Source organism: Ambystoma mexicanum, chromosome 5p (assembly GCF_040938575.1).
Source record: "Ambystoma mexicanum isolate Mex_15411 chromosome 5p, UKY_AmexF1_1, whole genome shotgun sequence".
Classification (NCBI taxonomy): Eukaryota; Metazoa; Chordata; class Amphibia; order Caudata; family Ambystomatidae; genus Ambystoma; species Ambystoma mexicanum.
Genome location: NC_090930.1, coordinates 295,448,728 through 295,474,414, shown reverse-complemented (window position 1 = coordinate 295,474,414; position 25,687 = coordinate 295,448,728). Strand labels below are relative to the sequence as shown.

Below are 25,687 nucleotides of genomic sequence, written 5' to 3'. Positions count from 1 at the left end.
AACATCCTTCATAGGAACAATTTGCTCTACGGAGACAGGTGCGGTCTCATTTTCTGCCCTACAAGGTAAGGCTTACCCTACCTCCCTAGTCTACCTGATTTCCCAGACACATCATACTAATACCTTCATTGTACACACCCCACTATCTGCATCACCACCTCCTAGGCCAACATACACAGATTTGCGGCTACCAACTGCCGTTCAACATCACTCTGACCCACAAACATTGTTCTCAGCAATAATGGCCTACTCCCCTCACCATACCCCTCACCTTTACCTCCCTGTGCCCACCCCTTTCCTTCCTTCAGCGCTACCCTCTCAGCCACCTGCTAAATCCCTGCCCTGCATTCGGCCTATTGCCCAAACTAGTGCTAACCCACTCAAATCACCTGGGCGACCCAAAGCTGCCTTCTCGACAGCCACCCCGTACCACTACCTCCCGCCGCCTATCCCATTCCTCAAGCCAACACTGCTTTCTTAATCCTCGGCAGATCAGGCTAGTGTGAACCCCCTGCTGGAGAATTAACACATTAACAGCACATAGTCTACCCCCTGAATCCACCAACCAGGCCCAAAGATGGTATCTTACCCGATCCTTCCGACCACCAGCGCCCGCACCCACCTCCTTTCTCCCAGCTGCTCTACCTCTCCAGCCCATGATGAACTGAGCCCAAAATACAGACCCCCAGAGCTACAGCCACCCGGTCCAGATTGGTTCTTGCCACTCCCTCTGACTCCCACAAAGGATGGATACACACAATACGCCACCAACAAAGTGAACTCTCTGCCTGGCTGTCCAGCCATTGCTGCGGAGTGCTCAGATTACACAAGCTTTGCACCAGAACAATTCTCCCCCACCTTTGCCAGGCCTCACCTTCCCCATTGTGGGCCATGCCAGATGCTCCAGGCTCACCACTCGCACCTATCTCCCACACCTCCCACTTCATCCTTATTCCATGAACCCTCTATCACAATCCCATATCCTTCAATCAATCAGGCAACAGTCCCTTTGACTCCAGCTAGCCAAGCAATAGTCCCTTTGCCTTCAGCCAGCAAAGCACTAGTCCATTTGCCTCCAGCCAACCAGGCAACAGTCCCTTTACCTCCATCTAGCCAAGCAATAGTGCCTTTGCCTTCAGCTAATCTGTCAATAGTCCCTTTCCCTCCAGCTAGACAAGCAATAGCCCTTTTATCTCCAGCCAGCCAGGCAGGGCAACTCAACTGCACTCTGCTAAATGCCCGCTCACTGGGAGCTCTTGCCACCGAAATCCACAACCTCATTAAGGACCACCGCCGGGACCTCCTCACCATCACTGAATCCTGGCTCGACAGCACATCTGGCCGCTTGCTCTCATTAGTCATTTGCCCCAATTATTCTATCTGCAGAGATAACCGCCACAATTCCCGGGCAGGGGGTGTTTTGCCCTGATTGACAAAACATCCTTGCACATCAGACCAACCTCCTCACTACCCATGCTATGAAACGTTGCTCCCTAAACTCACGGTCAATCCACAATCCACATAAAGCTTACTTCTATACCGGCAATCCAACCCTGGCAGCTACCCAGAGTTAGACATCCCGCTCTTCGTTACTCCGTTTATTAAACCACCCACCAAATTTGTCATTCTGTGTGACTTTAACTTGGGCTTCAATGTTCCGGATGACTCTCGAGTGTCTTTACTTGCTCATTCACAAGGGGAAATGAGCTTCACCCAGTTGGTCTATTCCCCCACACATGCTAAAGAACACATCTTAGATTGGTTACTCACCCTCAACACCACCATTGATATCTCCTCCGTCAGTCCTTTTCCATGGACAGACCACTCCTTAATGAAATTTGAACTCACCCACTCTATACTTGTCTGCAGTACCCAGAAGCTCACCCATGAGTTACTTGCCCCCTCCCTCCTATCCCTGGTCACCCCATCACCTACAGCCAACATATGCCCACAAGTGATAACCAACCCGTACCATCAAAGTCTCCTCTACACGATGGACCAGCATGCCCCCCTCAAAACTAAAATACCCAAACCATATAAGCCCCCCAACATTTGGTTTACAGAGAAGCTTGTCATACTCCTCAGAAGCAAAAGAGTTTCATAGCATCTTTACAGGAACCGTCCCAAACCAGTGAACTGTGCAAACCTCTCCACTATGACCAGGACCTATAAAAAATCAGTAATCTCCCTAAAAGCCCAGTTCTATGAGTCCAGAATCTCCAACCCCAGCTGGAATGTTAAAGAATTATTCTCTTTTCTGAGAGAACTAGAGAAACCAGCCCCAGCTAGCTCCCTGGCCAGATCTGACAAAGCCTGATGCACCACTATCCAAGATGCCCTTTCTAAAACAATTACAACTCTACACACTAAAATACTCCAGAAAAAAGCTCCATTAGCGACCAAACTCCCAACACCAGCCACAATAGTGAACTCTGTCCCAACACCAGCCATCACTGTTCACCTTCTCCCAAGTCTCCCAAGCAATTGTTCTAGAAACAATTCAATCCTTGAAACCGTCCATGTGTAAGGGAGACTCCTGGCCGCCCTCATAGTCAAATTATGCGCTCCCAACCTGTCACCTATTATTATGGATTTCATCAACGCCTTGTTGTCAACCAATGAGGGCCCGACCAGCATCAAAGCAGCCTTGGTTACCCTGCCCTTAAAGAAACCTTCCCTTGATCCGTCCCTGCCTAACAACTACCGCTCCATCACTGCCGTCCCTTTGCTACTTAAAATCCTGGACTGAATAGCTTATTCCCAAATTCAAGGGTTCCTTGAAAACCGCCACCTCTTAGGAGCTAGACAATTGGGCTTCTGTCCCAAACACAGCACAGAGGCAGCCCTTCTTAATCTGAAAATCTGACTAGACTATACCAGTGATTCAGGCAACCTGAATCTCCTTCTTCTTGACCTGTCTGCTGCATTTGACCTAGTGGACCATGACACTCACCGTCAGCACCTCTGCAAGCACTTCTATTTCTTACTAGGCACAGCCACCTGGGTCAGAGTTATTTTAAGCGACTGCACCTTGAAAGTCTCTATTGGAGACTCTACAGCTGAACATATCTCAGTCCCTCTGAGCATTCCCTGAGACTCCTGTCTTTCACCCACCCTTCATAATATCTATACCAAACCCCTGTTCGACCTCCTGGACTCCCTTGGTATTACCTACAGCAACTTTGCTGATGCATATCCTCATCCCTATCTCAGGGAACCACTCTGATGACACAATCGTCATATAATTGACTTGGCTTTCTCATAATTTCCCATCGATGGCACTGTCATGCCTGTTATGAAGCATGTAAAAACATTGGGTGTCTTTTTGGATGCAGAACTATCCATGACAAAACAAATCAATGCCTTGGCCTCTTCTATAGCCTACACCTCCAAGCTCATCTCTTTGAACAGACAATTCCTCTCACCAAAAAACTGCCTCACACTCGCTAGAGCCATGATCTTCAGTAAACTAGACCACTGTAACACACTCCTCATAAGTCTGGGTCTTCGTCGGTCTGACCACATCTCTGCAACCAGGTGAGATGTCCACTGGTTGCCCATCAACGCCCACTTTGAATTTAAAACACTATCCATCTCACACCGTTGTATCTACAAAGAAGATCCTCTCTACCTCATTAACAGTATCACCCAGGAACATAAGGTGTGCTCTCTGCATACTTCTGTTAGCCTCACGCTGCTCACGCTGCGGTACAAAAGCAAGAGAGCAGGAGGCGCATGTTTCTGTGTCACAGCACCCATGCTGTCGAACTCGTTACCCCTAACATCAGAAACGAACGCTCCTCCCCCTACTTTAAGAAAACTTGTGAAAACCTGGCTGTCCAGGAAATATGATTAATGTCTAGCACCTTATTGCCCATTGACGATATCTGCACCCACTTTATTTTACTGCACAAACGCTGTGATACCCCTTGATAAATACATAAATAAAAATGTGCAGTCAATACGTATTCCTTTGAGCATTTAGAAGTATTCCTAGGCCGCCATTTGCAATAGTGGTATGACATATTCCATTCACAATCAGAGGCTACATTTGCCTCATATGTCCATTTGATCCAGAAAGGGAACACTGTCATGCCAATTAATCCTTCTTATCCCGTATTAGTCAACTGGCTAAGGCTTTGAAGTCCTCATGTCTATTATAGTCTCCATGATTCTTCAGGTTGACCTACCCCCAGAATGTATTGGGTAACTGCCAAGAAAAACACTGACGCAGCTTACTCTGAGATGGAATCCTGGCCTTTCAATTGCAAATACATATCTGAAACAATCATCTAGGAAATTTATAAGTGATGTTCTGCTTTTTACCTATGACCCTGAGGGATAGTAAACATACATGCTGTCTGTTCTCTCCCCCACTGTGTCTGTGGAGATTGATGGGAGCACAAGAGTGTAATATCAACTTGGCTCTCTATACATACATAAAACTGGCCTTTAACCTCGCGCCTGAGTGCTGTACAAAACTCTTCACCTCCATTACTGCACCCAAGCAGAGCAGGGGTTGCAGGGGTGTCCCCCACTCTCCTTGGTTTCAGAAACAGGATTGGGGGGATGCAGGGGTGTCCTCCCCTTACCATTACCGTAAGCAGGGGACACAAAAAAAGGCCACAGCGTCCTCAGCTCCGCCCCACGTAAGTGGGATGAACTGACACCACAGGGGTAGAAGGCAGTCGGCGGCGCACACAGAAGTACACTGCAGAAAGGTTAAGTGGGGGGTGGGGAGTGGGGAGGTGCGCGTGGCACAGTGATCACATAGATTTCAGAGAAACACTGTAACCTCATTTCCTTTGATGCTAATATTCCTTGCCTTGTATAGAGGCCCCTAAACTCAGCTGTAATAGGCTTATCTCCCATGCACCTCTTATCCCTCACCTACATTTATCAGTGGCACACCCCAGAGAACTGGCAAGTCACACCCATCTTTTATAGAACCCTAACACCACGTTGGAACGTGTCAAACCTATAATCTCCAAAGAAACCCGCCACCCAGGCCTTACCTGAACATTGGCATTCTAAATGCCCATTCAGCAAACACACAGCTGATAACCAAAAACCTCCTGGAAGATTAAGACATGGGTTTTTGAGGCCGTAGAAACCTGGTTCACTGACCGCACAACTGCTTGATGCCTTACTTCCTGCCAGCTATCATGGATGCGATCCTCACATGGGAACTTTCATCACTGCCTTTTTTATTGCCACCCCCCGTCCTCTTCTGATTCCTATCCTCTCGTCCTCATGCTCACCAGACTTGTCATGCCTCCCATTCCTTATCTACTCAGGCCACTGATGTGCTTTAAGTGGGGCCTATCAGAAGTATGATGACCACTCACTTATCTAAAACACGTAACCGCCCTACCATTTCCTAATGAAAGCCTCTTTTGTCTACATTATGAGGTCACCAGATAAATAACTCTCCACAAATTGAACAGCTGGCATGGCACTGGCACTCTTTAATAGAAGGAAAGGGGCACTCAAAGCACTATGGCATAAGACAAGGTGGATTGCTTAAGGTTTGCTAAATGATTCCAGTCTCCTTTAAAGCAGAAGAAGAAAGCCTGGTTCCATAACAGCATCATGCATGCCCCATATATGTCTGGAGAGTGCTTAGAATCTCCCCGCTTCCCCTTTCCACCCAAGTACTGGGTGACAACTCGTCTTCTTTCTTCCAGGAAAAAGTGGAATCAGTTAAAATCAGCATCTCCCACCACTTGCACTCTGTGTCACCTCAGCATCTTGTCTCTCACCAAGAATCTCCCTTTCCTTCTTTGATCAAGTGTCCTACTCCGACATAATTATGACCATCCAGAAAATAAATTATCATTTGAGCAGCTCTAGCCTTGCTCTGCAGCCACAATCAAAGATCATACTGAGACTCTAGTACTAACTCTTGCAGCTCTGTTAAACAGCTCCCTCTGCACAGGCTGCCCCCTACCCCACCTACCCAAAACAATAAGTCATCGGATGACCAGGCTGTCTTTACAAACTACAGACTAATCGCTATAACCTTTTCCTGGGGGAAATCATTGAGAAAATGGCCACCCAGTAGCTGATGTACTATAGTAAATCTGATGGACTTTTGCATAATCACCAATCGGGGTGCCAGCTTTTGGGACTATGAAATGTACACTGATCTTCATGAAGGATGAACTGTTGCACTCCTTAGACAAATACACTCCAGATATCAAAATTTTTCTTAATCTTTCGGTAACTTTCAACAGTAGTTCATTAAAGGCCAGGACTAGCATTGGACTAGTTTTCCTTATTCCTTCAAGACAAACAATTACAAGTTAGATCTGTTTCTTTGCACTCAAGACCCTCCTTTCTAAATTGTAGTGAACACAGGGCTCGGTGCTCTTGCATTGTTTTTTTACCAGTTACCTTAAGCCACTGGTCAACCTGATTGCTCTCTACTTTGCTGCCTTCCTGGTAACACCTAGATTGCCTTCCATCTCAGTAAACAGACTCAAGCAAGTGTCTCCAACTCAACCTGGCGGTCCAGCATCAATGACAGGATAATAGAAAACAGCTTATGCCTAAAACACCTACACAATTCAAATAATCTACCTTGGCTAATCCATTCCTCCTGCTCTGCCTTCCACTTGGCTGGCCCCTATTGGGCCTGCTCCATCTCTTGTCCCTGTCATCATAAAATCTAGGTATCATCTTTGATAGCCTGCTCTCCTTTGCCTCTCACATTCAGGATGTCACCAAGAAATCTCATTACCATCTCCACACGTTGATGTGTATCCTGACTTTCCTCAACATGGCGCACAAGGGCCTTGATCCCACCCACATTAATTATTGCAACAGCCTTAATTAAGTTCTCCAAAAAATCCAAACTCACAAGCTGCATATTATCCAGAACAAAGCGTCTATTGTGCTCTAAGGCATTACTACTAGAGGCCATATAATGCCAGCACACACATGCCTGCACTGGCTACTTGGGGAACTGCAAATATCTTTAAAAGCCATGTTTCATTCACTATGCTTATGGGGGTGAGGTTCAGGCTACATTAGACAGAAAAGCACCAATGGTGCCCCACCAGGTCTTAAAGATTAGCCCATTTCTTTTCACCTCAATACGTCTTGTGCTAAGAAACAGAACATGGAACAACCGCCCCATCGTGTTGAGGTCCACAGATGATGATATCCTTTTCAGGAGATGACAAAAGGCACTACTGTTCAATAAAGATCTTTGACAATCCCTGAATATGTTTGCTCTTATAGACACAGATCCCTAACATCCATGGACTCCCACCTTAGTCGAACTGCTGAATTTATGATGTTATTTTGTATCGCTGCTCTTGGCTTGTACTGCACTTCCCTCTTATCCCTTCCCCACACTTACCTGTATCTAAATGCTGCCTGACTCCTAAGGACCAGACCCCCACCGACCCTCCTGTTCTTCCTTCCCCTTTCCCCTTCCACCTGCCATGCTTCAAAAAACAGTGTTCTCGACTGGTCGACTCACCAAACAATTTAAATAAATAAATAATTAAATAAATATACAAATACATAGTCATAGCTTGTAACCCTGGCAGTGCTATTGTAACAAGCCTCAATTATGCTGCATTTTCTTTCATACACAGTGAATCTGTATGAGAGGTGGGGGCAGGTCACTAGTAGAGGTCGGATCTTATGTGAACGAGCACTGATCAGTCATGTGGTGAAAATAAAGGACATGCCCAATAGCAATGCCTGAGAAAGTGTGTTTTGGCTGTGAGCAACAATGAAACAGTAGCTCTTATGTATGAATTCTACATTACTTGATTTAATACTACTACTACTACTACTACTACTACTACTACTACTACTACTAATAATAATAATAATAATAATAATAATAATAATAATAATAATAATAATAATAATAATAATACATGCCAGTCTGCAATAGCTGGTTAAAAACCTGTAAAAATAATTCTTATTATGGGCTAGTTGTGAAATCATTACTGACCTGTAATCAGTACTGCTCTGTATTATATATGCTTCAGTCATGGTGACACAAAGCCTGCTGCTTCAGCCACTACAGAGCAGAATTCCACCGGTCACTGCATTACTTAATTAAAGAACTGACAAGCTTTTCCTTTCTTGTAAAATAGCTTTCTGTGACACTTTAAAGCCATTAACCCAGGGACGTCATTTCACCAGAATGCCAGGGGTAGCAGAAGTGACATCACACAACCCTTGACCTCTGACGACATCACAGGAAGTTATGCCATTGACCCCGCCCTAAAGTGAAATCTCAGGAAGTGATGGCACACGGCCATCAGATCTTTCTAACACCCATGTTTCCAGGTGCTCCAATTTCAGCCAGATATAAGACGAAGCACAGAGGGAGGCGTGACTTGTCCACGATCACACATTTGGGGAATGTAATTTTCCAGATTCAACGTGGGACCTATATGTAAAACATACATAATGCAATACTTATAACAGGGTAACCAAAATCTCTAACAGAGGCTACAGCTAGCGTATGAAAGATCTATTGATCAATGGACACAGAAGTACTCGTTATCTCTGGTATGTGTGTGTTAAACAAGCCACAAAAAGCACTGACCTGGAGATGCATGCACTGTCTGTTTACCCAGGAGTAAAATGCTCCATGAGCAAGGCCTTAAAATCAAATCATTGACCAGGATTTAGTATCAACACAATTCCTGGTTATAAATGTATCTATGAGTCAACTACCGCTACTATACTTTCCAACTGGAGGTGACATGTAGTTTCCAGCTCAAACAAACAACATTCTGTGCAGTGCATTCAAAGGCCCCAAACTGAAGGTCCCTTTTACATGAAAAGAAGATTTTTTAAACACTGACCCAAAAATGGCTTTGCTTGTGTATTTTGCAAGTTAAAATTTAAGAGCCATGTGGAAAATGCCTACCAGTCACTATCAAAGGAAAAGCAGCATTTTGAGTCTCAAAGCAAGAAGAAAGAAAAGGCCCCTTTGACAAGAAAAACAGGACTTTACACACTGAAACAAAAACAGCTTTGTATGTGTGTTTGCAGTTTAAATGTGAAAAATGCACCACTGCTATCAGAAAAATGTCAAGGAAAAAGACATGGTGCGTGTTGACAAAAAGTAATGTATATTATGTTTTGCGCACAACATATCAGTAGACATTTGAAAAGAAAAGCCCACTTTGTGCCCATGGAAAAGTTTCTTAAGGCTAGAGGCAAACCCTTTTGCTGGCTGTGGGATACATACCACAAACAACTCCCCCATTGGAAACTGGCAACCTAGTGTGTGCAATGGTCATAAAATGTGGCCTTCCTGAAAGGTGTTGTCCCTGAAGGTTGGGTTCTGTGCAGAGACAACTAACCTTGGCTGGAGCATGACCAGAATGAAGACAGAAGGTGGGAAGACGGAGCCGGGGGTACAATTAAGAGAGGCTGAATCTCCAACTTCAAAGAACAAGCTTCCATCCCAAAGAGACTGATGACAAAAAAAACTCTTGTTACAGGCGGGCCCAGTGATAACAAATGGCCTGGGGGCTGGAGAATTGCCATTTTTACACATGAAGATTTACTATTAATTTTAAAAGACAATTATCATTCAGGCTTTTTTCCCAGCAACCATAAATCAGATTTTATTTATTTATGTGGCATTTTTTAGGTACTTGCCAGGTGATTGTGGAGATATAAAATTCTTCCCACTGCGATTTAGCGAAATATAATGGCCATCTAAAATGGGTTTCTGGCTGATCTGAAAATGTTCCAAATTTGGAAGTTGGTGAACATGTGGAGGGTAAAATTAGGAATATGGGGAATAAATTGCATTTTTCTAACATTTACGTTTTTGATGAAAACGGCGGAAAAGTGACACACAGCCATGCAAAATGGTGCAGACCTGACTGTCATCTTATTGAATTCCCCAGGATTAGCTGAATAAGAATATATATATATATATATATGTTATGGCAGTTGCGAGTAAAATTGTAGAGTTTGCCACATAACTAGATTTATGCCAACATTTGACATAAGAACAAATGGGGATTGCAAATGGGAATTGCCATATGTTGCTCCAGATCCCTAAACCAATCCTGAGAGGGAGACTGGATTTGGAAGTAGAGAGAAGGGTAACTGTCTCATCCTAGTTGCGAGAACTCTTGCAGGGTAATTCCCCAAGATTGCAAACTTGAGGGTGTCATTGCTGCTACATAAGGGGGACTGCACTAGGAGGAAGGCAGGGAGCTGTGGACATTTACCATCAGGAAGGCTGCTGAAACTTACCATCTGACAGCTACATGAAACAGCAGAAGCTGAGTCGGTCCTATGCTGGAGAGCAGGAGGGCATCCTTGAGAGTGGAGTCACCAGACAACTGTCAAATCTTTCCAGAGTGTTCTGAAATGCAGATGGCTTTCCTGAACTTTAAACAGAGGCTTTCTATACAAGTAGAACTGAGCACTGGGAAACCAAAAGATGGAAGAATCTGCTTGCCTTAAATCCCTTCCATTTATAGTGGGTGGAGGTGGTGGGCAGATCTGTGTAGATCCTTAGCCTACTTAACTAAAAAGATTAATTTAATGAATTCCCCTTTTGGTGCAACACTATGGGGTGATTTTTGTTAAAATTCTAAATTAACAAAGTAATTTAATTGGGTAATCCTTTTTGTCTTGTTCACCCTGACTTCTTTAAAGAAGAGGGGAGCATTTGTTCTTAAAGCATTACAATCTTTCTGTCCAACTTTCTCTTAACAGAGGCCTTTAAGGGGTGGAGGGCTTAATATCCTAAATTCTCAAATCATCCCAATTTTCACCATTCAGCTTCCCCAATACAGGCCTTTCAGTGGAGGGGGGTCTAAATCCCAAAGTTCCCAAATCACTCCAATTTTTCTGTCAGAATCTCCCAACCCAGACCATAGTATGAGGGGGCCTGAAAAACAAACCGCTAAATCACCCTCTGTTTATTTTAAAGCGGAAGTGTGGGTGAAATAATAATTGCTATATGCATTTGCACAAATTTGTAAAAATAAACTGCCAGCTTTTAAAGCACGCAAGAAAATCAAAATTGCACAGCATTGCATCTAACAATGTGTTCACTGTCTAGCGCTAATTATTTCTTGAAGTGAAATGTGTAGAAAGTAAAGGATTGTGATTTATGTTATTTTCAACTCACATTTTTTATTTCTTTATGTTGAGAGAATTCTATTGTGTTGAGTTTCATAACCTTTCATCCAAATAAAACTAAACATATTTCCTGTACACTGGCCTGGTTCTTGGTTCATTGATAGCTCAGGGGGGGAATCAATCTAAGGGGTATTAGATGAATTGGAGATACGGCTGAGTAAAATAATCCATTAAACAGTTTGTTGACACCTTGAGTGGGGAGGGAAGGAACTCCCAGTGTCGAGGGTAGTCTCCAATTAAACGGTTACAATTCATAATCTGAATGTTTAGATCACGCTGCTCACTGTTTTGCATTTGAAAACTGCCTCCATCAGCATAACAACAATTCACACCATAAACAAATTCGCGAAAACGCATAAGCCAAGCAGCAGGAATTAACATAATGCATACTGTGTGCACACTAAAAAGGTTGCACCTTTTAATTAAAAGCAGCCACTGAAGAGTAGGCTTTTAAACTAAGCAAAAAGGATATCCTTATTGTCTGCGTGGGATGTTGGAGGGGCGACATAGAGATGTGATTTTAAGTATTTAATCATGCTATGGCTTTAAGAAGGAGAGGGTAAGTCCATGTCTTGTCACTTACCATCATCGAAAATACTAGAGCCACAATGTTCACCGGTCACCCTGGGCAGAAGCAGGAGAATATGACCAGAATTAGGTAATCCGTGGGTCTCCCCTGCTCATGGGCATTGGTGGTGTCTGTTGAGGATGCCCTGTCCAGACTGACCCTGGAAGGCGAGAGCAGCGCCAGCTCAACCTGCCCTGCAGACACCCACTTGCTGTGGCCATTCTGGTCCATATCCATAGACTTCTTGCTGACATGGTGACCGAGTATTATTTCTTCAGGCCATTCTCCTCATTGTTGGTGGTGCTGTTTAGCAGTTTCTCTGTCTCTTGCAAGTTAGTGGGCTGGGCATGGGCATACTTGCTCAGTGCCTTGTGAAAGTGGCCATCAGTGTTGATAGCCATTCTGGGTTTTGTTAGAGGGGCCTGGCTGGCATCCATTTTTAAGAAGTAAGCGCTCAAGACAGGTGCTAGTTTTCCATCCAGGGCCAGCAAGTATGCAAGGAAACAAAGCACAGGAGCCCTTAATCTGCAGTATGCTGTGGACGCTGTAGATAGTTTGCATATTACAAGAAAAAGTCAGAAAATACCCTGCTTCCTGTGGGGTTAAGGACCAAAGGGGCGAGAGGGAGAGTTTCTGTTAAATACTCGCCTCCTACACTAACACGCTGGTCCACCAAAGCCTTGCCAGCGCTGCTAGAGGAAGCTGAGTGAAACAGTCCTGACAGGATGAATGTTGAAACAAGCTCCAGAGCGAGGCTTCAGATCGCTTATGCTGCTGAAATACTTGTACGAGGCAAACCTGAAACCTCCCCCATGCCCAACCCCCATCACCGCTTTTAAGGTTTAAATGCATTTTACGTTTGAGAAGCTTCTAATTTCAAGAAACATACACATGTACCCCCATTCCGCAGCTTCTGTTTTCTTTTAGTTTTCTTTTTTTCAAGGGTAGCAAGGGAGACCCCAGGGGTCGCACCTGTAGCCCCTGGCAACCCCCAAATGACGTCCCTGCAATAACCGAATAAACAGCTGCTTTTGTTAGTGTGCTTATTCTGTGCACTGCTAGAGTTACACGCATGTGAGCAAGAATCTGCATGTTATCGCTTATTAAAAAAGCACAAAAAGACACCCTTTTTTAGAAATATTTCATTGAACTGTCTGGATTATTTTTCTGCAAAACATTAGAAGCTGCATATTAATATGTTTTTTATCCAAACAGATTCTATATTGATTATATGTATCAGCAACTGGAAAATCTAATCATTACATTAAGCAAGAGTCCCCATAATAAAGGGGATTACTGCGTATGGCCATAAAGTATGAATAATAAAATATCCCCTAACGTACGTAAAAAGTATATAATATAGGGAATCCTGTAACACGCCTATAGAAGCATCTAAAGAATGCTCTTATTTCAGGGTAGCTGTGACATCTCTACTAAACTGGCATAATTACTGCCCTGTAATCAGTTATGATTTACAGTGCCTGCTGCTTTCTCTGCCACTTTAGAGCCATTAATCGATAAGAAACTGTTTATGGCAGTATGTTTATTTTGTGTGTAGAGTTCAACACATGGAGGCAAGAATCTGCATGTTATTATTTATTTTAAAGTACAAAACGAGTACGTTGTTGGATGAATTTTATTAAACCTCTTAAACTATTTTTCTGCAAAACATTAGAAGCTACATATAAGCTTTTTTAATCTGGCACACATGACCAGGAGACACGCGTATTGCTTGGTATTCAGACAATTTGAAACAGCAAAACATAATCACCACAATGATGTGATGGTGTGTGTGTGTGTGTGTGTGTGTGGCCTATGGATATATAGTGCATACATTCTGTGGGATAGAAACATAAGTGCTCCATATTAAAGAAAATGATTCTTATTAAATCATGTTCTTAACCCAATCCTGAATAATGCAAACATGTTCAGATAAAATTAACAGCACTTGTTATAGCTAACATCCTTTTAAGATAAAGGTGACTGTATTTAGAGTTTCCCTTGTTTCCCGTGCAGCTATTTTTGCTGTTGGAATTTTCTCTGTGGTGTTTCCACTGCAAAACTTTTGCCGCGTTTTTCGTTTTGCTTAATGGGCGATCCCACCCAATCCCCTGCTGACCCACCCCTTACCACCTCAGTCTGCCACCCACCCCCCTAATCCCCTACCCCAAACACACAACACGTTTATTTATTTAAAACAGCTAAAATGGCTGCAGTGAAAATACCGTAGCAAAATTCCATTGGCAACAATAGCTGTGAGGAAAACACAGTAAGCAGTATTTGTTTTGTATTGTATTTATTTGACTTATAAAGCACATTTGTCAACGTGTTGATCAAACAAACACTGTAGAATATTATCTTAAATTACCAAGAGATAGACAGAAGATGAGTTTTCAAATAAAGAAAGGAAGAAAGAAAGGAAAAGAGTAAAGTGTTCAAAGGGCAAAACATAGTTTATTTGAGTAGCTGGGAGCAATAATGGTGAGGGAGACGAAGCGGGTTGAGTAGGGGGGACAGCCGACAGACACGAGGAATTTGGATTGTGATCGAAGGGCACGGGAAGGGGAATCAAAATAGATCAGGGTAGAAAGATAGGGGGGACAGGACGTGCTGACACTTGAAGACATTACAAAGGAAGTGACATAGTAGACGAGATGTATACGTCAACCAACGTAGGGGAGATAGTGCAGGGTACAAAGAACCATGATAAGAGATACAGACGAACAAAGAAGAAGGATTGATAGACCGAACAGGAGCAAGATGAGTAGCAGGGAGTCCAAGAATAAGAGCAGAAAAATAGTCAAGTCGAGAGAAGAGCAGAGAACAGAAGTTCAGCAGCGTGGAAAGAATGAAGAGGGCACGTGTAATTAGGTGATCTGATAGCTAAGGGAGTTAAGCCCCTTCCTCTGACAAGGATGCAACACAAAACTAGAGGGGGCAGTGAGCCATGCCAAGGCCCCCCGCCCAAACTCCTCAACAAAGCATGGGACGCACCACACTCTGGCCCGGCCTGGACCACCATGCATGCACAGTGGCCATGATCCTCATGCTGATGCAGGGGCGCGCACGCACTGTGATAGGTGGAAGATGTATGTTTTTAATCAAAGTTTAAATCTCTCACCTAGGGTAGAAACAAGGGGGCCGGTGCCTGGCCCCTGGTACCAAAATATACCAGCCACCTGTGGCGGCTAGTGAATTATTTTAAATAGTTGGGCATAAATATTTGAAACAAGTATGCTAGAGAGCACAAACCAACAAAAACAGGATTCCGGGGTGGGGTGGGTGGCATTCTTTTCCCGAGAAAATATTTGGAATAATGGATTCAAATGGTGCATTTTAAGGCACACGTTATGTGAACAATTAGTTAAAAAGCCAGATGGTTTGCAATCGGTTTTGTTGTTAACTCATCAAAAAATCCAATAGATTCAAGTCACCAACAGTGCACAGGAACATTACCCATCGCATTTTCATGCATTTCTTCACAATATATACTGGTATAAAAAACATGTTCACATTTGCTTTACCGATACATTTCCATGCTGGCTGCAACAATATATGCCAGTATTCCCTATTATAACGTACTTATGTTTACTTTGCGTGTAATGTGGTAATTATACTACAAGGAACATGTCCAATATATGCCAGTAACCCCACGTAAGAACATACTGCTGTTGGCTTTGCAATAAAAATGCCCAGCCACTATAACAAAACTTGTCCAAATGGTCTCCACTGTAGGCCAATCTGGACACATAAGTACACTTATCATGCTTGCTTTATCATAGCTGCTCAGTAAAAAAATGTCGTGCCACAGTATGAAATGGCAGGCTGGCTGCACCAAAATGCTAATCTTGCCATGTAATAATATTTATCATGATTGCTTTATCATAGATACTCAGTAAAGAATGTCATGCCACAGTAAGCAATGGCTAGACTGGCTGTACCAAAATGCCAGTCTAGCTAAGTGATAAGACACATCAAGTTACCTTTAACCCCAAAAAAACAGTAAAACATGCCATGTTACTTAAGGAAATGTCAACAAGGATACAGTGCCCTTCGGGCCCCCTAGTGACTGGCACACTTTCATAATCACATTCATACCCTTTCACCCACCAGTCGCTCGCATATACACTTTCTCCCACATTCACTCACACCTGCATCCAGAACATTCACACTGCATTCTCCACATGGGCATCCAACCAACACATTCACACAAGATCACATTCCCAGCCAGACACTCACCACTCAATTACTCATACACCTTCTCTTACATTCACTCACACTGCATTCTCCACACATGCAGCCACCGGACTACCCAGAACATTCACAGTAACATTCATACCTATTCACTCACCTGTCACTCACCCATACACCTTCACTCACCTGTCACTCACCCTCCATTCTGCACACGGCGCCCACGCAGAACATTCTCTCTTGCACACACATACATACTGATACTGATTCACCCACCTGTCACTTGCCCGTACACCTTCTCTCACGATCACTCACCTGCATTCTGCACATGGGCACTTACTAAGAACGTTTGCATGTGCACACACATACACACACACACTCTCATAGTCACTCACAGTGTGAAATCCACATGGGCACCCATCCATAACATTCCCACTCCCATTCATACCGATTTACTCACCTGTCACTCACTACATACATCTTCTCTCATATTCACTCACATTGCCGTCTCCACACATGCACCCACCCAAAACATTCACAGTAACATTCATACCTATTCACTCACCTGTCACCCATACACCTGCTCACATTGCTTCCTGCACATGGGCTCTAACCCAGAACATTCACATGTGCACACACTCAGAACGCTCCACACGGGCACCCACCCACTCAGAACATTCACAATCACATTCATACCCATTCATCCACCAGTCACGATCCATTTCACAATGCATTCTTTATCTGAACGTGGGAGGCAGGGACCCCTGCACTGTGGGGGTTGCAGGGGACCTCACTACTTCAGCACATCAACATATTTGTTCCACTAGACGTATTTTGAATCCCAGCACAGCCAAGTAAGCTCTCCATTTTTCCGAAGTCGATAACTAGACAATTGTTACATTTGGTGGTAGTAAAATCTAATATTCGGGCACCTAGAAGTGCCAAGAGACCAGCATAACACCTTATATAAAAAGATGATATATTGACTGTCATCATCTTCAAATCTCAGCAGATCCAAGTCCATAGCAGCAATGTGTTGGGAAAGAGCTGACCTTTGGCCTGAGCTAACGCTGGCGCTTTTGGTATGTCCGCCATTTTGCATTGAAACTAATAGAGATTAGGTACTGAGGGTTTATAAGCACGTCGTGGCACTGCCACAAGCAAGTTTCTGTGATTTGAACCCCAACACATTTTGGAGAATGAGGAAATACTTTGCTCCAGAATCACACTACACTCCAAGGCGCCTAGAGTCACCAATTTGAAAATTCTTTTTAGCATCCCAAAAATTCGAGACCATACTGAGAAAATTAATATTGCCAAATGGAATAAATGTTTCCGTTAGGAAAGGGCATAACTAGTGAAAACAGCGTGAAAAACGGGAAGGGGTAAACATGGGGGAAGGTGAGGGGGCTCTTGGAAGGGTAGTGAGGGCTGTATGGGGTGAATCCCCTTTTTCAAAAAGAAAACGCAAACATAATGCACGACACGAACGCAAACATAGCCATTTCTGATTAAAGGAAACAGTGGAATCTGTGATACACAAGCACTGTAGGTCTTTTATGGAGCGGCAAGTCAGCGTCCATGGACACCCATAATACCTTAGGCGGCTCCTCGTCGCTGTGTAGGCAATTCCAGAACACGTCATCCTGCCCGGGGGTCAGGGGGCTGATAATCATGTCGGACAGAGAACTGCTATGATGTACATCTTTGCTGGCCCGCAGGTTTTCATTCTTAAAGGAAAAGAGAAAACATTGATTTTAAAGACACGCAGACAGACACAGGCCTTCAGGTGTGTAAGCAAGTGTGTCATGCAGTTCGCCTGCACACATCCTATCTGCCTCGAGCCGCAGCACTGCTGCATGGGTGCTGACTGAGTGGGGAGCAGATGCGCTCATTGGATATTCGAGGCTCACAGCACTACCGAGAAGGCTGCAATTTGGTTCATAAATCTGAATTCATTATCAAGGAGACCCGAAATGATTGACATGGCAATTCTTAACTCCAGCCTAGATTTGCAAATAACTGTAATTTGATTAAGTGGGAGATATCAAGCTTTCCATGAATAAAGTTAGTAGAGATATCCCATCGAATGGCAGGCAGATGAGGTGATAGAGCGACAGGGAGACATGCAGACAGTCCGTTTTTCTGCATGGGGAGGACTGGCAGGCAGATTTCTGACTCACACATTTGCTCACAGGCAAGTCCTCACGAATGCATTGCTTCACAATTCCCAAGAACTGTTTCTCATCTCTGTGGTTATTGGCATTTTCATCTCAGAGCAAACACACCTGCATGCAAGCTTCACCGTGCCAAACAGTAATATAAATGTCACCTTTCATCAGCGGCGAGCGTGGTCCCATCTTAGCGCAGGGGCATAGCGCGCTGCTCTTGGAAGCAGGACCACGCAGAACAACAGAGGTCCAAATCCCTGAGCCGCGCGCACAGAACGAACTCCGGCATTGAGGGCTTATAAGTTACTCAAAACGGCAATGTAAGCCTTACACATGTGGAACAGGAAATGGAACTAGGGAGAGGGAGGAATGATAGGATACTACACAGATTCTTGGTTAACGATGTTTTCCAAATAGACCAAAAAAACATGTTATTAAGAAGGATCACAAGCTACACACGGGAGACTGAGGACCTAGCACACATTGCACAATAGGTTTAGAGCTCCATAATAAACAGTAGTTACGGCAACAGGGATTGTTTCATAAAGGCACGCGTCTGTGACGTCCTCCCGGGGAAGGCATGCTGGCCCCTGTAGTTTTAGTTCATATGCATGGTAAGGAATGTGTGCAATTTATGGAGGAATGTGATGCAGTTAACCAAATCAGAAGTGGGGTGGTCCTGCTCACTCGTACCAGGAGGGGGAAGGTCATTCCAACGTAGGCAACATGGGCATCAGTGGTTTTGATACAGTGATGTGGGCGGGGCTCTGGCAACCTTCACGCAAAGGTGGGGGAAGTGGATCCCCCCAAGGAATGAGGAGTATGCATTGGCAGGGAAAACTAGAGAGCATCAAGCGCACTGGACCATGGAGAGTGAGTGAATCTGACATGCTCAAAGTAAGACACAAAAGGTGGACTGGAATGGGCTGCCAGAGATTAACGAGGATTGGAAACATGGGAAGGTGGCACAATGCTGAGGATCTGCCATGTCTAAAGGTGGAAAAAAGTAGATTCAGATTAGTGGTCGAAGTGTATTAAAAGAAGTAGTGGAACGATCTTCCCGGCTGGCCTGCCTCCGCTCCTCACAAATCCCACCGCCATGCCCCCACTATGTGCAACTTGTTACATTTCTGATTCGGCACTCTCTCTTGGTTTCTTTGAAATTCATCGGATACAAAAGGACTGGCCTAAAGACTTGCTGAAGGACTGGCCTAACATCTGAACATCCGTGCCAAGTGATGTCCCAGAGCACAGCGCAGCTGATCTATGGAATGCCGCCAGGCTTCAGAGATGGACATGAACAGCCCTCCCTTGAGAAGTACACAGTTCTGACACTGTTCCGAGGCTGCTAGAGGCTGCCATGCAAAGGCAGTCTACTGTAATGAAATGTGCTTTCTTCCTCCCTGTTCGGCGAAATGTTATCATATGTGGTGTTAATGGGTGGAGAATAATATGTAGCTTCTGCATTGTACATAAGGATGAGCCAGGCCTGGGAGGGGCAGAGCCGAATGCAGCCCTCCCAAGCACTGGTGTGTGTTAGGCATTACAGCGCTTTTTCATCCCACTTCTGGCCTTGTGTATTATTTGTGTCCGAGTGGCGAGTGCCTGGAATGCCTGAGACGGTGTGAGGGAGCTGGATGAGCACTGGTATCGTGGGGAGCAGGACAAACCTGTACACAACCCAACAAACACACCTGCTGTTTAAGGGAATGTTTAGTGCAGTGCAGTGAAAAGCACGTTTCAACTACTTCCTACACTTTTATTTTAAAAGTAAACCATTCAGGAACGGTTTCTTTTTAAAATAAAGATATAGGGAAAGTAAAACTTAATTTAAAAAAAAGCACTGCTCCCAAACGCTCCTGCCCAATTCATTCAGACACAAGAAACCGATGGGTTGATAAGGATTGGGATGGTTGGAAAGGGTGGTAAGGATTGGACATACAAGACATTCAAAAAAATATCTGACATAGAAGAAAGATGGCAGAGAAAATATATATTTTTTTTGTTGGATTTTTGTTGGATGACTGCACAGGTAAAGTGTTGGTCTCTGACATGAGGGCAGTCTGCACTGGGTACGTTTGAATCCGGCAGCAAAGCTGAGTTGGCCTTTCATACTTCTTAGGCCAATAAATGAAGCACCAGTGGAAATGAAAACCTGTGCTTGACAGCTGGAGTACTCTGGCACCAGGGGTGTTGCTAGGTCTGTAAAGGATCTGGGGCTACGCTAATGTAGGGATTGTCAGATCTCAGGGCTAGCTATCCTTTTGGTTGTAGCCCCTGAGCTTCTATACAGGGCTATAACCACAAGACCGAGGGCTGTAGCTCTCTCAGCCCCCCACCCACACCACAGCAATCCCTCTGTCCGGCATGGAGCGCTTTAAAAGAACTCAATATCATTGGTGGTTTCTTATGCACCACAGGCCGCCTGCATGGCTCTTCACGGAACCACAAGATCCTAGAGGGGGAGGTAGCTAAAAAGAGGGGGGGAATTCAGGTAAGACTAGGGCCGGGTGGGAATTCCAGCATTGGCAAGAAAGGCACAGGGATTTTTCACCCCTTGCTATTAGGTGAATCTGTATCTCCAGCTTTCTATTTTTATGTTCAGGATCACAGAAGTGTGAAGACACAAAGGGGGGTGGGTGGGTGTGGATAGTTCAGCGAGCATAGCAGAGAAACATGGGACACATTGGAGAAAAGGAACCCCACTTTCAAAAGTTGGCCACCCAGGTCCATGCAGTGGTTATGTGCTGGTCCATACTTAGTTGTTGAAATTACCAAGATACTCCCTGGAGTAAGGAATGACATTTCTAAGCGAAAAGGTGGGCCCCGGGGGGAACGCGTAAGAGTTTTTTTCCCCCGGGGTGATTTTGGCCACTACACAGGCCAGCTCCTGTGCATAGAATGATGTTAGGGGTATTTAATGGGGCAGGGAAGGTTCGGGAGTAGGCGACGGTTAGGACATAGCCTTTGTCCTGGTTGTTGCTCCCGACCCTTCCCTGCTTTGGGCCTTGACGGTGGCGGCAGCATTTAGAGGTAGAGTAGAGCTTAGTGGAGGGTAGAGGTTTTCCAGTGCGGGCAGGATAATACATTCAATATACAAAGCTATTACAGCCATAATGGGATATTTTGTAAAGGAGTGCTGTAGATAACGCACCTCCCGGCTTACTTGAGAGCCACCTCCTGGTGCCCTGCAAGCCTGCCTCGCATCCTTAGGGCTTCGTTAGCAAAAGGGCGAGTTTTGTGGGCAGTCCACCCTCAGTGGTGGTCCGTGTGTCATGGGGGGAGTCGTGGATGCTGGGGACAGGGGTCAGCTCAGGGGAGTTGAGGGGAGCGTGCCGGCCCAGGTTTAGCCTCAGCTCGGTGCACAGGCCAGGAGTGTGCAGAACCTGAGCCTCACAGCCAGGGGGCAGTGCATGCTCTTAAATGGCCAGCACCAAGTAGTTCAGGAGTGCGTAAGTGGTTGGAGCCACATGGGGGCAGTGTGCACATAGCCTGGTTAAGGTTTGCACTGCTTGGGGACAAATGTTTTTCTTCTACCAGGCACCAGGCACCTATGCGGGGGGTCCCTGAATAGGGTAGGGATATTACATTTAATTTTTTTAAACATTTCTTGTATTTTGCAGTTGGTGGCATAGATTGCAGGGAGACGTTTTGCTCAGCAGCAGGATAAAGTCAAGGAACATTTTCTTACTAGGCTGAGGTAGAGTGCATTTAGCTGGTATTGTGAGGAAGTCTGGTACTACTTCCATTAAGTATATGACAGATAGGTCCCGTGAGGATACATATATATTAAGGTTCGGGAGCCAGCTACTTTGGTTGGCGTTGGAGGTCGGCGGCATAAAGTGAATTAATTACATTAGGCAGTAGGATGGCAGGACAGGGCTCTGGGGCTACGGGTCGGCTGGACGCCCAGGCACTGAGTGAGGCCCTTAGTATTATTAGCAGGGCATCTAAAGCCCACCTGGAAGGGGCGGTAATGGAGGTTACGGAGGTAAAGGACATGGGGGAGGGAAGACCACAGCGTAGAGCGGTGTCAGATGGCGCCCTCACAGCAGTGGTGGCTTGCAGCCCCTCAGTAGGAAGAGGGAGATTTGGCACAGAGGGATCAGGAGAGGCAGGGGGGAGGTACCTAGGAGAGCAACCAGGAGTGGGGAAGCAGACGGTGATGGGTCGGGTAGTGGGACGGGAGCAAAAGGGCAAGGGAAGGCCATTAGCGGAATAGGAACAGGGGTGGTGGTGGGCACAGGACAAGGTAGGGGCAAGGTTAGGGTCAGCTCGGACCCAAGAGGGGTGGCTGTGCAAAGGGGCAGAGGAGGGAGGGAAATAACTGCAAAATAGTGCAGGTGGGCGGATGAGGGCTCTATCCCTGCCGGTTAGTGAAGAAAGGGGAAGGTGCAGAACGACCTCCCCACCTAGTAGGGTGGCATGCAGAGGGCGTAGTACACCCCCTGTGGTTCCTGATGAAGTGGAAGGAGAGGGCTTGTGTGTGGCTGCTCCAGAAGGCAGTAGAGAACAGACTAGAGGGCACAACACGACCCTAGCATGGCTGAGCACAGGGTGGAGGGGAGAACCCTTCATCCAAGGAGAGAGGAACAAGAAGGGGTTGGCGTGATCTGCCGAGAAGACGTCACTGGAGCAGCGGGTTGCATTAGTTGGATGATTTTCAGTGGGGTAGGCAGAGAACAGGAATGTCGGAGGATGTTGGAGGTCTTTCAGACATTGATGAAGGAATTGGGAGTGCCATTGGTGGTAGGATAAAACTGAAGAGCCGGCAGTGGTGTTGACCTTCATAGGGATGGAGTTGGATGCTTTGGCCGGGATCTCACGCTTGCCACACAACAGGGTGAGCAGGCTTGTAGGATTGCTTGAGAAGGTGATCGCGGCCCGGAAATTGATACTGGGGGTCATACAGAGGTTAGTAGGGCAGCTCAATTTCGATTGTCGGGTAGTGGCCCCAGTTTGCACTTTTGTAGAAACATGGCACAGTCTACTACAGGAACTAAGTACCCACATCACAGGGTGAGGTTGTCAGGAGAGGTCAGGGAGGATTGCAAGTTTGGCTAAGATTCCTGGAAGAATTTACTGGGGGCCAAAAGGGGTTATATCAGAGGATTTGCTTTCGGGTGAAGAAGCAAAGAAGAGCGGCGATGAAGTGGCAGGTTATGGGGATTGAACTGCATGGACATGGGTACACGTTTGGCCCCTGGTGCAGCGGGGTGGAACAGCGATGAGAGGGATCTTCGTGGACCGAGGTGCACGTTTGGCCCATAGTGCAGTGTGGTGGAACCGCAATGAGATGGAACTGCATGGACGGGGTGCATGGATGGCCCCTGGTGCAGTGGTGGAAACATCGATGATATGGAACATTTTTAAGGGTGAACATGGGGGCGCAGTGGACTAGAGGAAGGGATGTGGTGTCACAGAGGACAGTGCGCAGTGGAAATTAAATGGCACAGGAGACGTGTTTATGGCAATGAGAAAGGGGGGATAGCATGTGAACCAAATAGCAAAGAGCAAGGGATGACGTGGTTGATGTTTTACTGGAGTGTATGGACAAGGGTTGGTCCAGGGCAACAATAGCAGGGAAATTGGCGGGCATTGCTTTTTACAGGAAATGGGTTTTGGGCTTTCAACTTAGTGGCAGGGAAATGGCAAGTAGGATACTGGAAGGATGGGCAAGGGGAAAAAGAAAGATAAGGATAGCAGGAGACCAGTTTTAGCGGCCCTGTTATTGAGGTTTTCCAAGATTTTGCGTGGGGTGTGCAGGTCATCATGGGAGGGGTACATGTTTTCGACCTGTTTATTTGGTTGTTCTTTGGGGCATTGTAGGTGTCAGAACTGGTGGGGGGGAAAGACGGGAAGGGGGTTTATGGTAGGAAGATTTACATTTATGGAAAATAAGTGTAGATACAAAGATTGGCAGATCAAACACGGATAAGAGAGGAAAGGGCTGTTGGGTGCTTCTGGATAGAGGTAGTAAAAAGTGTGTCGAGATAGTGCAGGAGTAGCGGGGCGTAAAACATGTAAGGGTATAGCGGGTTTCGGTTTTCAGCATGAAAATGGATCATGGGTGACAGCAGCTCAAGTTTGAGGGATCATGAGGAGGGCTCTATTGGTGTTGGGGGTGAGAACTGAAGATTTTGGAACTCATTGTTTTAGGGTGGGGCAACATCGGAAGGTAGTAGGACGGAGCTATCTGAAGAGAAGGTCAAGAGTCTGGGGCGATGGGAATATGGAAAATACAAGGGGTACATCGGAGAGCTGGGGAATGGGGCCGGTTAGGAGAGGTTGGAGAGTGGGGAGTGTGACTGGGTGTAAGGCAGTTGATGGAGAGAAAACGTATAAACTTTTCTTTTGCAGATTTAGCACGGAGGAGTGGTGAGTTGCCGCAGATCTGGGTGTGTGGACACTACATGGTGAAATGGGTAGGGAAAGATACGGCAAAAAATCTTTTCAGGACCCAATGAGGATGTAGTTATAACATTGCCTTAGTGAAATGGGCAGGGGTAGGGGGGCTTAGATGGGGCCAACTGCTGCCCATGCTAGCAGGTTTGAGTGAGTGCCAGGGGGTGCCGTTGGCAATAATTGTTCATGAAGGGAGAACGATCTAGAAGGGATATGGGGGTGTCACTGCTAAAAGGATGAAAAGGGGCCTGAGTTGGTTAAGGGAGATATGGCCCAAGGTGGGGCTAGTCTGGACCAAGCTACCACCAAGAAGAGTATGGATGGGGGGTGTGTGAACGAAGGTGCAGTAGAAAGGACAAGGATAAAGATTAACAGGGAGTTTGTGACGTTTTTGCGGACCTTGGGGGGTGAAATCATTTACGAGGATTATTTCATTGTTTCAAGGTTTCAAGAGAATGGGGTGCATGTGTCGCAGTTAGGAAACATGTATTGCTGGAGGGATGTAAGATTGCTAGTGTAGGATATCATGAAGAGTTGGTGGTGAGGAGAATTTTGGTAAGGAGGGCGTGGGGCAGAAAGAACACCTCAGGGGAGGGTTTTTCTGGCCCTTTGTAGGAGGGTGGGGGAAACATAATGGGGTACCAGCACGGTAAAGGAGGGGAGTGGTGCTTTTTGCACTAAACGGCTACGCCGGGGGTACAGAGAGGGGGAAGAGGTATGGAAGAAAGAGGGACATGGCCTCAGGGAGAAGATGGGAGGAAACAGGAATGAGGGTTGAGAGGAATTTAGGGGGCGGGATGGAGAAAGGGATAGGAAGGGAGGAATTCTAAACAGTTTATTTATTTAATTGTGTGGAATTGAAATTGTTAATTTATTTAATTGTTTGGCAATTTGTTAAAAATGTATGCGTAAGTCTGTAAGGCCAAAGAGCCAGGTTCGCGGTTTTGTAAACTGTGGCCTGTCACATTAAAGCAACCTTTTCCGCTTAATATTGAGTCTGGGTATTTTTGTGCCGTAAATCCAAAGGGGTCCCTGGTGGGAATGCGCAAGCGATTCCCCCGAGGGTGATTTTGGGCGCTGCACAGGCGCATAGAGCACTGTTAGGGATATTTAAGGGGGCATGGAAGATTCAGGAGCAGGCAACGGTTAGGATGTAGCATTTGTCCCTGCCCTCCCGCCCCCTTTTTGGGTAATCAAGGGG

General features: G+C 45.7%; 1 protein-coding gene across 4 annotated transcripts in view; it reads right to left on the bottom strand.

Moving 5' to 3' along the window:
• The window catches only part of NRK (Nik related kinase), a 1,461,188-nt gene that overhangs the window by 462,321 nt on the left and 973,180 nt on the right, over positions 1-25,687 (bottom strand). For all 4 annotated transcript variants that reach the window (XM_069612728.1, XM_069612727.1, XM_069612725.1 and 1 more), the window contains one exon: positions 17,509-17,640. In XM_069612728.1, coding sequence (XP_069468829.1) covers positions 17,509-17,640 — 132 coding nt within the window. The remainder of the gene's footprint in view (positions 1-17,508; positions 17,641-25,687) is intronic.